This window comes from Salmo salar, chromosome 01 (genome assembly GCF_965601325.2).
Source record: "Salmo salar chromosome 01, fSalSal1, whole genome shotgun sequence".
Lineage (NCBI taxonomy): Eukaryota > Metazoa > Chordata > Actinopteri > Salmoniformes > Salmonidae > Salmo > Salmo salar.
The window spans coordinates 97,458,181-97,473,359 of NC_138291.1; the positions used below are offsets into that span (position 1 = coordinate 97,458,181).

General features: G+C 41.4%; 1 protein-coding gene across 1 annotated transcript in view; it reads right to left on the minus strand.

Moving 5' to 3' along the window:
* LOC106610780 (delta-type opioid receptor-like) overlaps window positions 1-5,940 on the minus strand; it is a 30,491-nt gene extending 24,551 nt beyond the window's left edge. The window contains exon 1 of the mRNA XM_082978283.1: window positions 5,379-5,940. Within this exon, the coding sequence (XP_082834409.1) occupies window positions 5,379-5,623 (245 nt within the window). The 5' untranslated portion in view covers window positions 5,624-5,940. The remainder of the gene's footprint in view (window positions 1-5,378) is intronic.
* Window positions 5,941-15,179: the final 9,239 nt, after the last annotated feature.

Consider the following 15,179-nt stretch of genomic DNA (forward strand, 5'->3'; position numbering starts at 1 on the left):
TCCTAGATTGTTTCAGGCGGGGTCCAAAGCCCCCAAAAATCAACATGGGCCTCTTTAAACATTTGAATTGAAATCAATTTCCCTAATACCCAATTTCCCTAATACCCACCTATATAATGGAAACAATGTGGTGAGTTCCTTTGGTACGAACCAGTTAAAGTTCTGATGAATATTCAAATGTAAAGTGGGCAATTTAGACTCTGACGTCTTTCTTTTTCCAGCGTTTTAAAACTGGAAAGCTTTGTCAAAGGGACAATACATTATTCAGTTGGAAATGTCAAAGACATGTTCTCTCAAAAACCATCATCACAAAATCTACAGTTAATATAGGAGCCAAAGAAAACAGTAATGAGTCCAATTAAAAACACCGTTTTTTTTTAAGTGTGACATTTTTTATGGCATCTCCTGAATTAGAATCCTTTCAATGGTGGAGAGAACCAAGATAAGAACCATCTTAATTGTATCACCCTGCACAGCAGGGAACGCAAACTTGTATTGTGTTTGAGGTTTAAAAAGGCTTCTAAAATGTGTAACTTCCAAAATGTCAGACTGGATTTGCACTAACCCTTACAAAAATGTCAATTACACAACAATTCACATTTCCTGTTGCTGTGAGAAACTGGTCAAATTAAGATCCCACATCTGTATTATATAATGACTGGAGACTGAATCAATGTCAGTCATGTATTCATTGACAAAGCTACTACTACCAATCATATTGTGAAGACACATTTACTGTTCAGGAGCAGTCCTGTTCTTGTCCTCATCTTACCTTGAGGAAAGACAATCCCTATGGGAGGGAGGCAATGGTGGAAATACAATTGTTCACCACTGCTGACCTTTCAAGACCAATATTGTTAATCTCCCTTAATAAAGATAGAAGGTAATTGAGCATAAGAAGAGGGAGATTGCCCTGCATGCTTCATCCTGCCAACAGACATCAGGAGTTAATCATAAGGAGAGCCAACATATTGAGCCAAAAACAGTGTGACATAAGGAGAGCCAACATATTGAGCCCAACACAGTGTGACATAAGGAGAGCCAACATATTGAGCCCAACACAGTGTGACATAAGGAGAGCCAACATATTGAGCCCAACACAGTGTGACATAAGCTGCCTATTGGCGATCCATAGGTGGCTGAGTTAGCGTTATTTACTTGGGTTTGAGAGGATGGAACTACTAGTATTAACCTGTATTTTCTGCCCATTTACCTGATGCTGTTTGGCATAGAGTACTGTGTGGAGCCTATTCAAACACATTTCTATCCCCATACGACATCCAGCACATGGACGTCTTTGAAGTGGCTTTATGAAACCAACTAACATCATGAAATGAGGAGATGTGTTATTACTGAAGGGTTGTTGAATGATCGATCAGGTAACACTTACAGAAAAATATTATTTGGCGATTTGCTCAGAACCCTCCTTTAAAACTTCTTCAGGATCGGTGGGTCCCCTGCGGGACGTAGGCTAATGCGATTAGCATGAGGTTGTAAGTAAAAAGAAGATTTCCCAGGACATAGACATATCTGATATTGGTAGAAAGCTTAAATTCTTGTTAATCTGCACTGTACAATTTACAGTAGCTATTACAGTGAACGAATACCATGCTATTGTTTGAGGAGAGTGCACATTTTTTAACATGGAAAGTTATTAATAAACAAATTAGGCACCTTTGGGCAGTCTTGATACAAAATTTGGAACAAAAATGCAACGGTTCATTGGATCAGTCTAAAACGTTGCACATACACTGCTGCCTTCTAGTGGCCCAAATCTAAATTGCACCTGGGCTGGAATAATACATTATGGCCTTTCTCTTGCATTTCAAAGATGATGGTACAAGAAAATAAAAATAAAACAGTTTTTTTCTTTGTATTATCTTTTACCAGATCTAATGTATTATATTCTCATACATTCCTTTCACATTTCCACAAACTTCAAAGTGTTTCCTTTCAAACGGCACCAAGAAAATGGATATCCTTGCCTCAGGGCCTGAGCAACAAGCAGTTAGATTTGGGTATGTCATTTTAGGCGAAAATTGAAAAAAAGGGTGTGATCCTTAAAGGAGTTGGACCTGACGTATTAGGCATACATTGTAGCAACCTGTTGATAAGAGGACAATTTAAATGATAAATCTTTACTAATCAAAATCATTTTGTTTGTGCATAGAGGGACATTTTAGCCTGAATTGATTTCCCTACCTCGTCATGTTTTGCACCCTTCAAAATGATGATAAAAAACAAGCACTAGCCTGACAACAATAAACCACCATTTTGGTTCATGAAGGAACATATGGCCATGAAGCTGACCCTTTTGAATGCATTGTTTGTGACCCAAAAATGTAAGTGTTAACAGCAATTCAGGGAATGGATCACACCAGGTGTTTTATTGTACTGCAAGAGGCTGACTAGGGGAAGGGATGGGCTGGTAGGCTGACTGGGGGAAGGGATGGGCTGGTAGGCTGACTGGGGGAAGGGATGGGCTGGTAGGCTGACAAGGGGAAGGGATGGGCTGGTAGGCTGACTGGGGGAAGGGATGGGCTGGTAGGCTGACAAGGGGAAGGGATGGGCTGGTAGGCTGACTGGGGGAAGGGATGGGCTCGTAGGCTGACAAGGGGAAGGGATGGGCTGATAGGCTGACTGGGGGAAGGGATGGTCTGGTAGGCTGACTGGGGGAAGGGATGGTCTGGTAGGCTGACTGGGGGAAGGGATGGTCTGGTAGGCTGACAAGGGGAAGGGATGGGCTGGTAGGCTGACTGGGGGAAGGGATGGTCTGGTAGCCTGACTGGGGGAAGGGATGGTCTGGTAGCCTGACTAGGGGAAGGGATGGTCTGGTAGGCTGACTGGGGGAAGGGATGGGCTGGTAGGCTGACAAGGGGAAGGGATGGGCTGGTAGGCTGACAAGGGGAAGGGATGGGCTGGTAGGCTGACTGGGGGAAGGGATGGTCTGGTAGGCTGACTGGGGGAAGGGATGGTCTGGTAGCCTGACTGGGGGAAGGGATGGTCTGGTAGCCTGACTGGGGGAAGGGATGGGCTGGTAGCCTGACTGGGGGAAGGGATGGTCTGGTAGCCTGACTAGGGGAAGGGATGGTCTGGTAGCCTGACTGGGGGAAGGGATGGTCTGGTAGCCTGACTGGGGGAAGGGATGGTCGGAGAGAAAGCCTTGGTGTCTCCATGACAACAAAAAGCACTCTGCACTATTTTCCCTGCGGTTTCCTGCAGTTCTTCTGCCAACTAGAATGGATTTTCCACATGAGCGTGCAGATATCATTCTGTGGGTGACACTGATTGTCATTTGTTTGTGCTTGTGAGAGTTTCTGGATGAAAGCGCTGATCTGGTGGAAGATTGAGGGTGGGGTAGGTGTTGTTGTTAATGGCATGACCATTGTCCACAGTGTAGCTGCTTTTAACACATAAAGGTTCAAAAGGCCTTTGCAGTTACTAGAGCTATTAAGTTGGTACACACTTAGGAAAGAATCCAAATTTGAGATAGGAATGACTAACTTGATTTTGTGTACATCATGCATTGACGTCAATGCATGATTTTCACGAGTTATGCACAGCAATCTCAGGCTACTTGTCTTTAAAAAAAAGTGTAATCATAATGCCAATCAGTTCACCACCCTGGTGTTCATTGGGGTAAATGGAGGACTTTGTGAGTGTATTCTGAATTCCCCAAAGGAGTTGACTCTCTTGAGGTTGTGCTTAAAGTAGCTTACATGCCTCTGGGTCATAGTGAAGTGTGGCAATATGGCACATGTTCAGTAGGGAACACCGTAATGAAACTTGTGCTGTGATTAATGAATATCTGTGTTCTTATTGGACAAGCTCAGGTAGTAGTATGTCTGGATAAGACTGAACTGTACTCAGGAGTCTTAGACTACTGTATGTCATCAGCAGAGATCAGTTGGTTGTCATCTCCTCTTTTGATCAAAGACTAAATGAAGCAGGCGAATGCTGATGTCCTACTAAGGCCACCCCGGCTGAGGAAGACATTTCTGAGAAACAGCATTGATTTACTGCTGGCCTTGAGCATCTTTCAATCACAGTGTGGGATTGTGGCTGGTGACTGGAGATACTCAACTGATTCAAAGCTTTAGGCTTTTAACACCTTTGGTAAAATATGAAGGACATTAGTGAAGCTGTTTAATTAAAAACACATCTCTGGCAACAGCATGCTAAAATATGCACAAGCTCCCTTCAATCAACACACCTGTGACTACAAGATATTATGTCTGTATAGAAAATGGTGTGAGGCATGCTGGGACCGGTAACAAAGTAACATGTACACATGTCAATCAGAAAGCTATCAGCAGTCTTGTAGCCAATCCATCCTCTCAATGTCTCCATGCAGGCCAGACTGCTGCTCAGTCTCACAAGGGCATATCAAGGGCTACACATACAATACATTTCTAATGAGCCTTTACCCTAGTGAATCATTTTTCATTGAAAGGGTATAGACCATACTAATATTGACATATAGCCAGGTTCAGTGTAATAATAGTGCAATTACACATTGTTATATTGTACCTGTTAAGCCTGTAATTACTGTTTTGCGCTTTAATATTATTGCAAAATAACAGGCCTTGTCATTTTTCTGGCCAATTTGACATGCATTTTGGGAGGGTGGGGCATATGCTCCTTAAAATATCTTTATATGTTGTCAAAGTAAAGTGTTTATGACAGTTAAATACCAATAATTACAAATAATGTTAAACTCCTATGTAGCCAATTGTTTCTACTGTGCCACATCAATGGTTTCTATGGCAGCTAATGTTATGATGTTGACTATGAGGGTCTGGAAATCGTTGCATTTTAGCGAATCAAAATTCCTTAATAACTGGAGTTGTAACTTGTAATTGTCTGATTAACTTGTGATTGCAATGCATTTTCTTGCTGCATTTTATTCTGACTAGGCTACATGAAAATACACATGGTGCAATGCTCTGCCTATTGACAAAAAAAAGCAATATGCTTTATTTTTATGATGGCCTTCAGCACATGTTGTAATGAATTCCCTAATGAATTACACAGGCTAAATAATGTAGCAATTTGCTGGTCAATATCATGATTTACATGCGTCTCACTCCTGGTGCCATTCCTTCACATGCTCTGTTCAGATTAATTATTGAGCAGGGTGCCATATTCATCTATAAACAACCTGTTTCTTTCAATTTACCACATAATATTCTACATTATATAAAAGGCAACAAGTTACTCATGGTGTCCCCTTTTATGGCGGGTTACTGCCCATTGATTTTCCTATTACTTTGACATTTACAAAGACTAACCTAGACTAGGCTAGGATTTACCAAACATCTGGACAATTGTCAGGGCAGTGTAGACTATAAAACCTGGGATTAGTTGTGATATCTTACCTGATAATGACATACATGACGAGCACGTTCCCCACCAGACCAAGCACACACACGATAGAGTAAAGAGTCGTGATTATAATCGCGACGATCACTGGTGTCGAGTCTTTGGCTAGGTTGTCTGTTCTCTCACATTTGGCATCTATACTCACGTTATCGCTGAAGTTCCGACAAAAAACACTATTGTTCATCATGGCCAAATGTGAGAAGTGGTACGGAATGTCCGAAGTGTTGCCACCGCTTTCCATCGTCCACGGAATAATAATGCGTTGATTTGAAGTGTATCACTGGCGCGGCTTGCTGTGTCGCTTTTTGTTGCAGATCCACGGAAGCTGTCAGTGCTGAGGCGCTCAGCACCAGAAATCTCCGAACGATTCTCCTACCTTCCAGGCTGCACAGTGTGAGTTTGAAGGCGCTTTTGTGTCACACCAAGTTAAGTACCCGTAAACACGAGTGACGGAAGGAAGATGAACAGGAATGAATATGACCAATTTCCCTTAATGCTTTTTCTCAATTTATCAAAAATGTGACGTCAGTCCATGAACCACCTGACCTGATGCACGGGCGTTAGAAAGTGGTAATTGTCTGTATAGAATAATTTTTAATGATTTCATTTAAGTGCGCTACAGTAGACTGCATACATTTTTCAAACTCCAAACCCAGCCGCAGGTCAAAATGAAGCGCAGCTGTAGACCCTGGCATATAGGCTACAATTGAAAGTCTAGTTCAAAGTGTAGGCTAGTAGCAAGCTACCAATATCAGAAAGATATAGGCTACAATTGTACAAAAATGTGGTGGTGTTGTTGGTGATGGGCTGTGGAGGGGGTGGTCCAGTGTGGCTCAGTTGGTAGAGCATGTTTTTTTGCAACGCCAGGGTTGTGGGTTCGATTCCCACGGGGGACCAGTACGGGAAAAAAAAAAAAAAAAATGTATTCACTACTGTTAGTCACTCTGGATAAGAGCGTCTGCTAAATGACTAAAATATAGAAATGTTAAGCAACAGGTGCACTTCATGCACCAACATTCAAGGCATTAGACAAGGTTTCTCTATCTCCCAGTGCAGTGTAATGCTTGATCACGTACTGTATCTACACAGTAGTTCACACGTAACACTTTTACACACGTAATCGCCTTTTGACACTTGTAGAATGAGTTGAGGTATTCTTATATTTAATGTTTTGTGTTGCATTATAAGTGAAAGAGGTCTGGTACCCACTTCTATAATCCAATAGGCATTGATTTTAATCATGATAATGTAACTCTGTGTTACATTGCTGTTTCTGGGAAATGTTAAGTGGATGACATTCATTTGTTAAATGTATTGAAGGCCGAACAATGTTTTGCAGAACATGCAGCTGCAGTTGCGACACTCCAAAACATTTTATAAAGTTAGGACAAATCCCACAGTGAGTCCTCTGTTTTGAATCATTTACAAACTGCTTCTGTGATGTTATTATTAAAATATATCACTGCTGTAGATCACAAGCACAGTTTTTAGTTACATCACAACATATGTCCATGTCTTTGTAGTAGTCTATTCTGCTGTAGATCGCTCAGAGAGTACGGCAGGTACAGTAGCCTAGCAGTTAAAGCGGTGTGTAAGTAACCCAAAGATTGCTGGTTAGAATACCTGAGCCGAGAAGGTGAAAATACGTCGGTGCCCTTGAGGAAGGCACTAAGTCCTAATTTGCTCCAGAGGTGCTGTACTACTATGGCTGGCCGTGTAAAACAACACATTTCACTGCACCTATCCAGTGTATGTGACAAAACAACATCATTTTTTGTATTATTATTTACAGGTTATGTACTGTACCGTAAAGGGCTGATCGTTGGCCCATATTACATTGCTATCTGATTAAGGTTATACATTGTGTGGAATTCAGGCAAGTAGCTGGCATCTTATAGTTAACAGATATTTTGGTTCTCGACTATTCACTTATTCCTGTTACAGTAAGAACACATTCTTATTTTCAATGCAGGCCTGGAAAAGTATTTGTTTGGGTAGGCATACTGTTTAAAGAGAATAACGTTTTCTCTTTATTCAGTATGGCTAGTGTTAATTAAAGTATTTGAAATAGAACAAATTCTATTTGAACCCAGGTAGAGCCCTCAATAGAGCCCTATTAGTGAAGATCCATTGAGATTGTAATTACAGTATCTCCCATGTAGATTCACTTTTAGGAGCTTCAAAAGCATGCCTCAAGCATCAGATTGGAACCGTGGTCTTCCTTAACAATATAGACCATATTGTTCTCTTGACATTTAATTATCTTCAAGTAATGTATTCTTATTCAGTTAAGAGGTTTGCTGTTTGATTAGGTTTTCAATATGGCTAAGACATAAAAAATGAGATTGTATTGTCCATTTGACATTTTGGTCATTTACCAGACACTCTTATCCAGAAGGTAGGTGAGACAGCCACATATCAATTGGCCTTTTAATCCAACTCCCTGAGAAACACACACACACACACACACACACACACACACACACACACACACACACACACACACACACACACACACACACACACACACACACACACACACACACACACACACACACACACACACCCACACACACACACACACACACACACACACACACACACACACACACACACACACATACAACCTGAGCAATTGGAATCCAGGTTTTATTATAATTTTTTACAGCTCAGTGGACCAATCCCAATCGATTAGAAACTTTTACAAAAACACATACAATTGACAAATGCAAACATGAGAATGTCATGAAACTGTAAATAAGTGCCTTAAGGTAGGTGGCATCTAGGATACAATTGCTAGCAAACTTTTCACACCAGATTTGGGATCTCTAACCTCTAGGCTAAATACAGTACCTTCGGAAAGTATTCAGACAGCCTTATTCTGAAATTGATTCAATTGTCTTTTTCCCTCATCAAGCTACACACATCTACACACAATAATGATAAAGCAAAAACAGTTTTTTAGAAATGTTTGCTAATCTATATAAAAAAATGGAAATATCACATTTACATAAGTTTTCAGATCATTTACTCAGTACTTTGTTGAAGCACATTTGGCAGTGAATACAGCCTTGAGTCTTCTTGGGTATGATGCTGCAAGCTTGGCACACCTGTATTTGGGGAGTTTCTCCCATTCTTTGCAGATCCTCTCAAGCTCTGTCGGGTTTGATGGGAAGCATTGCTGCACAGCTATTTTCAGGTCTCTCCAGAGATGTTTGATCTGGTTCAAGTCCGGGCTCTGGCTGGGCCACTCTTGGACATTCAGAGTCTTGTCCCAAAGCCAGGTTAGGTCGTTGTCCTGTTGGAAGGCGAACCTTCGCCCCCAGTCTGAGGTCCTGAGTGGGATGGACCAGGTTTTCACCAAGTATCTCTCTGTACGTTGCTCTATTCATCTTTGCCTCGATCCTGACTAGTCTCCCAGTCCCTGCCACTGAAAAACATGATGCTGCCACCACGCTTCACTGTAGGGATGGTTAGGGTCAAGCGGGCAGGTTGTTGGGCGGTCCGGCCGTCACAAGACGCAAGATTTAATCTGGAGAGAGACGGGAGAAAGAGGTCAAAGCATAGGGTAGGGCAATGTGAGCAGGACCAGCGGTGTCGTTTGACTTAACAAACGAGGATTGGATGTCGTCGACCTTCTTTTCAAAATGGTTGACGAAGTCATCCGCAGAGAGGGAGGAGGGGGGTGGAGGGGGAGGAGGATTCAGGAGGGAGGAGAAGGTGGCAAAGAGCTTCCTAGGGTTAGAGGCAGATGCTTGGAATTTAGAGTGGTAGAAAGTGGCTTTAGCAGCAGAAACAGAGGAGGAAAATGTATAGAGGATGGAGTGAAAAGATGCCAGGTTCGCAGGGAGGCTAGTTTTCCTCCATTTCCGCTCGGCTGCCCGGAGCCCTGTTCTGTGGGCTTGCAATGAGTCGTCAAGCCACGGAGCAGGAGGGGAGGACCGAGCCGGTCGGGAGGATAGGGGACATAGAGAGTCAAAGGATGCAGAAAGGGAGGAGAGGAGGGTTGAGGAGGCAGAATCAGGAGATTGGTTGGAGAAGGATTGAGCAGAGGAAAGAGATGATAGGATGGAAGAGGAGAGAGTAGCAGGAGAGAGAGAGCGAAGGTTGCGACGGCGCAATACCATCTGAGTAGGGGCAGAGTGAGTAGTGTTGGAGGAGAGCGAGAGGGAAAAGGATTCAAGGTAGTGATTGGAGACTTGGAGGGGAGTTGCAGTGAGATTAGTATAACAGCATCTAGAGAAGATGAGGTCAAGCGTATTGCCTGCCTTGTGAGTAGGGGGGGACGGTGAGAGGGTGAGGTCAAAAGAGGAGAGGAGTGGAAAGAAGGAGGCAGAGAGAAATGAGTCAAAGGTAGACGTAGGGAGGTTAAAGTCACCCAGAACTGTGAAGGGTGAGCCATCCTCAGGAAAGGACTTATCAAGGCATCAAGCTCATTGATGAACTCTCCAAGGGAACCTGGAGGGCGATAAATGGTAAGGATGTTAAGCTTGAATGGGCTAGTGATTGTGACAGCATGGAATTCAAAGGAGAAGATAGACAGATGGGTCAGGGGAGAAAGAGAGAATGTCCACTTGGGAGAGATGAGGATTCCAGTGCCACCACCCCGCTGACCAGATGCTCTCGGGGTGTGCGAGAACACGTGGTCAGACGAGGAGAGAGCAGTAGGAGTAGCAGTGTTTTTTGTGGTAATCCATGTTTCCGTCAGCGCCAAGAAGTCGAGGGACTGGAGGGTAGCATAGGCTGAGATGAACTCTGCCTTGTTGGCCGCAGACCGGCAGTTCCAGAGGCTGCCGGAGACCTGGAACTCCACGTGGGTCGTGCGCGCTGGGACCACCAGGTTAGAGTGGCAGCGGCCACGCGATGTGAAGCGTTTGTATGGCCTGGGCAGAGAGGAGAGAACAGGGATAGACCGACACATAGTTGATAGGCTACAGGAGAGGCTACACTAATGCAAAGGAGATTGGCATGAAAATTAACTAAACAACTGGGGAAGCGAGAGATCAGGGCCTCCCTCACTAACAATTCACTGAAACACTAAAACGCTAAAATATAACTTTTCTAGCTACCACTAGAAATTAAAATTGATGTAAACTACAGTGGTTCAATGTTTCCAGGAATAGGCTCAAACTTAGTTTATTCCGCTAGATAACTTGGTACAGTGTTCTTCCGTGAAAACCCACCTAGTGCCCCGTGTCCTATGACGCCGTAGTTAACTAGCTAACTAGCATGCTAGCATCCTATAACACACGGTTATCACCAATACTTGGTAACAACAAGCTACCAATGGATCATTCGTGTCCGTGTCTAGTTCATAATGCAGAAGTAATTAAACGTTGGCTAGCTAACACAAAGTCAGTCCTGCTAGCTACACAAGTGGACTACACATCTCGAATGTTCAGAAAGTTAAGCTTACGTTACAAAAATCTTGTTGACTAATAATGATACAGCTAGCTGGTAGGGTTAGCTAGCTAGCAGTGGGCGCGTTGTTGACTATGTTAGAAAATGTAGCTGGCTAGCTAACCTCGATAGTTACTCTGTACTACGCCTTTATCTTGATACAAAGACAACTATGTAGCTAGCTAACATCACACTAGTCAAATCGTTCCGTTGTAATGTATATAGTTTCTACAGTACTGCTAATTGGTCAAGTTGGCTAGCTAGCTGTGGTGTTATGGTGTTGACGCCGTTTCGAAAATGAGCACAGAATCCATATTATCTGAAATATGAACACAGAATCCATATGTTCTGAAACATCAACACAGAATCCATATGATCTGAAATATGAACACAGAATCCATATGTTCTGAAATATGAACACATAATCCATATTATCTGAAATATGAACACAGAATCCATATGTTCTGAAACATTAACACAGAATCCATGTGTTCTGAAAATGAACACAGAATCCATATGTTCTGAAATATGAACACAGAATCCATATGTTCTGAAATATGAACACATAATCCATATGTTCTGAAATATGAACACAGAATCCATATGTTCTGAAACATAAACACAGAATCCATGTGATCTGAAATATGAACACAGAATCCATATGTTCTGAAATATGAACACATAATCCATATTATCTGAAAAATGATCACAGAAACCATATGTTCTGAAATATGAACACAGAATCCATATGTTCTGAAATATAAACACAGAATCCATATTATCTGAAATATGAACACAGAATCCATATGTTCTGAAATATGAACACAGAATCCATATGATCTGAAATATGAACACAGAATCCATATGTTCTGAAATATGAACACAGAATCCATATGTTCTGAAATATGAACACAGAATCCATATGATCTGAAATATGAACACAGAATCCATATGAACTGAAATATGAACACAGAATCCATATGATCTGAAATATGAACACAGAATCCATACGATCTGAAATATGAACACAGAATCCATATATTCTGAAATATGATCACAGAATCCATATGATCTGAAATATGAACACAGAAATACAACTCTTATTATAGTAGCAATCTGACAAAATTACAATCTCAATCTTTGATTGGACTTGCATTGTTCTGGTCTTGAGTCTGTCTCCCCCCTCCAGTCTCGATTTGCTCCTGTCTTGGTCTTGAATTGGTCTCGATTTTCTCCGGTCTTGGTCTTGACTTGGTGTTGCTTTTGGTGGTCTTCTAGAGAACACAGCACTGCATGTTTGTAACCCTAACCCCAGGGGTGCTGGAGAACCTGCCTTTTTGCCCTCCTATGAAAAATGTTGGTGGCGTTAAAACAATAATAACCTTTCTATTTTAGTAAATTATTTCTCTTGTAACAGAACAAGTTGAAATCTATGAATGGAATTATGGTCATTTTTTTAGAGGTGGGGGTTTTGTCCTTTTTTCACTTTGAGCACCTGCCCACCAAAGCTCTGTGCACAGCACTGACTCATGCTCAATTATTTAAGGAATGTTTTAGAGGAAGGGCAACTACTTTCAACAGTTTCCCCTGTTCCAGCAGATCGAACTTAAAGACGCTGCAAATGTTGTCCTCAGTTCAAATTGAGTTCAAGGAACCTGTGTGGAAAAGCAATTTAGGAGACTCAATGAACCTCATTACAGCAAATTCAAAATGTCTTCATTTTTACAATAGAACATCCTCACGAATGGAGTTCCCGGCATTGTCTTATTCCATTTAGGCTGCGACTGAAATACAATATTAATTTTACTGACAACATCTTCATGGTCTCTCCATAATAAAAAAAAAGCATTTTATTACTAGATATTTTGCACATGATACTCTCTTATGTTATTCTCATTACATATACTGAGGTGTTATGTCTGACCATTTTAAATAAATCAGATCTACTTTCAAGGTCCACAAATTCAATTATCACTTTTCCCAAGTTAGAGAAAAGCAATCTTAAAAAGTTGGTCAGCAAGCATGTAGACAAGATTTGCAATCTATCCGTGACTACTTCTTTCTTCTTCACACTATAGTTTTAAATGACAAGGGTTGACAGCTCCAATTTGTCAGTCTGCTGTGTTATAGCTTTACCATGTATCACACAACCCCTTTGGTAATATTCTGCCCTGGGTTCTCACTATTACCACAGTCATTGATTTCTTCAAAGTGCTCAAAGGTGACTCATAGGTTAAGTCCAGCAGGAGCAGCAGTCCTGGATATGGAGTATGAGTTAGTGCTAACAAGGTCTCCATGATCACGATTCACAGAAAACAGAGCACAATGTTCTTGTTGCCACATTAAGCTGGTCACCTGACTGTTTTTAACAACCTTTGAGGTGAATGCAGTTGGATGACCAATTAGATGCTAAAATAATTTTGGTGCATTTTCTTTTGTTTCCCCGGTGAATGTGATGAGGGTGACAGAGCTCAGATCACAGCTTGAAATTCTTCCATTCCACATTGTTCCAAACAATCTGCAGACTGTTCTGTGTTTACTCATCTTGGACATAAGTCTTTCTGTTTAAGTAAATATTTAGTGGAAAATCTGGCGTAATAACTACATCATGTCATGTTCATTTTCTAAATACAGTCAAACATTTCATAAAACAGACTAACAGACCCACAATGACTTTGCATTAAATCTCCTCAATCTCCTGGTTTCTAAACTCGAATCTTCCTCTATTTTAACCAACTAAATGGTGTTGCAAAAGTTGTATTGCTATTTTTATAGCTGGATTCATATAAGCAAGTCATGCTGTCATGCTTCCCCAACTATATTATGGGAAAGTAATGGCAACCAGCACTTCAGAATGCTTCCTTTACATGTAGGCTACTGTATAGTATTGCCAGGTTAGTATGTAAAGGATCTTGCTTTGCGTCAATGGTAGAGAAATTGCTGCGTTTTTCCCTGCCGTGTGCATTAATCTTCAGTTCTTTCATTTGTCACTACTGTGCTGCCTTGTTGATAAAACATTACATGTGGTGCTCATGTAATGCAGACTGACCGGGGAAAGAGGACGCTGCACTTCAGTGTTCCAAGAGACTGCACACACTGCACTGCTTAGAGAAACAATCATTTTGATCCAACGGATGGACAGTCCCTGCATCCATAGCTCTGTCTATGAATTTCAGAATGGTTACATTTCTCCAAGCCCATCCCTCAGTGTTTACCAAAACAGTGGCTGGATGGGCGCTTTGTTGTTGTTTGAACAGCAGATTGCACTATTAATGATAGATAGTTATTACAGTATTGCTATTATGTATTCATGACTTGCACAATGGCTAAATGCGTCTCAGTCTGATTAATTCAATCTTTCACTCAATGTCATAGGAATTATTCTCTTGAGATACTGCCTGAACCCAGGCAAGAGTATATTAATTAAAATTAAGTCTTTGGATTATTATTCATTATTTAAGATTACAGTAATACAGGGAGTTAAGTTATTCAGCAACACAGAATGAAAGCCTTGGAGGCAATATTCTGGACAGTAACCACAGTACAGAGGCAAATCAGAAGGAACTGGCAACCTAATCTAATCAATTTAACCTAATCAAACGAATTTAGACTAAACTCATATACTGTGAGTCATTTTTCCTATCACAACAACCAGGTGAGGGATGATAATGTTGTTCCTGGTGGCCGTTGTAAAATATTGTTCACCCTGCTAAGAAGCAATTTATGAATGATGATGATAAAAGTTAGCTAAATATCAAGAATACATATGAATGGAAAGTGTGTGTGTGTGTGTGTGTGTGTGTGTGTGTGTGTGTGTGTGTGTGTGTGTGTGTGTGTGTGTGTGTGTGTGTGTGTGTGTGTGTGTGTGTGTGTGTGTGTGTGCGCGTGTGTGCGCGTGTGTGCGTGTGTGTGGGCCATGTGTTCATTAGTCTACTTGAATTACAAATACCCTCCATCTTCATTACTCTAATCAATGTGTCATAACTGAATGTCCCCCTTGAAACACACACACCCACACACATACACAGATACACACACACACATGGGCATCATGCATCCATTATTTTAGAGGACGACTGTGTCCTGTGTTGTACCAAAGCCAATGAATATTACAGGAAGTGTTTTAAATACTTAGCATACATACAGTTGAAGTCGGAAGTTTACATACACTTAGGTTGGAGTCATAGAAAACTCATTTTTCAACCACTCCACAAATTTCTTGTTAACAAACTATAGTTGTGGCAAGTCGGTTAGGACATCTACTTTGTGCATGACACAAGTCATTTTTCCAACAAATGTTTACAGTCCGATTATTTCACTTATAATTCACGGTATCACAATTCCAGTGTGTCAGAAGTTTACATACACTAAGTTGACTGTGCCATTAAACAGCTTGG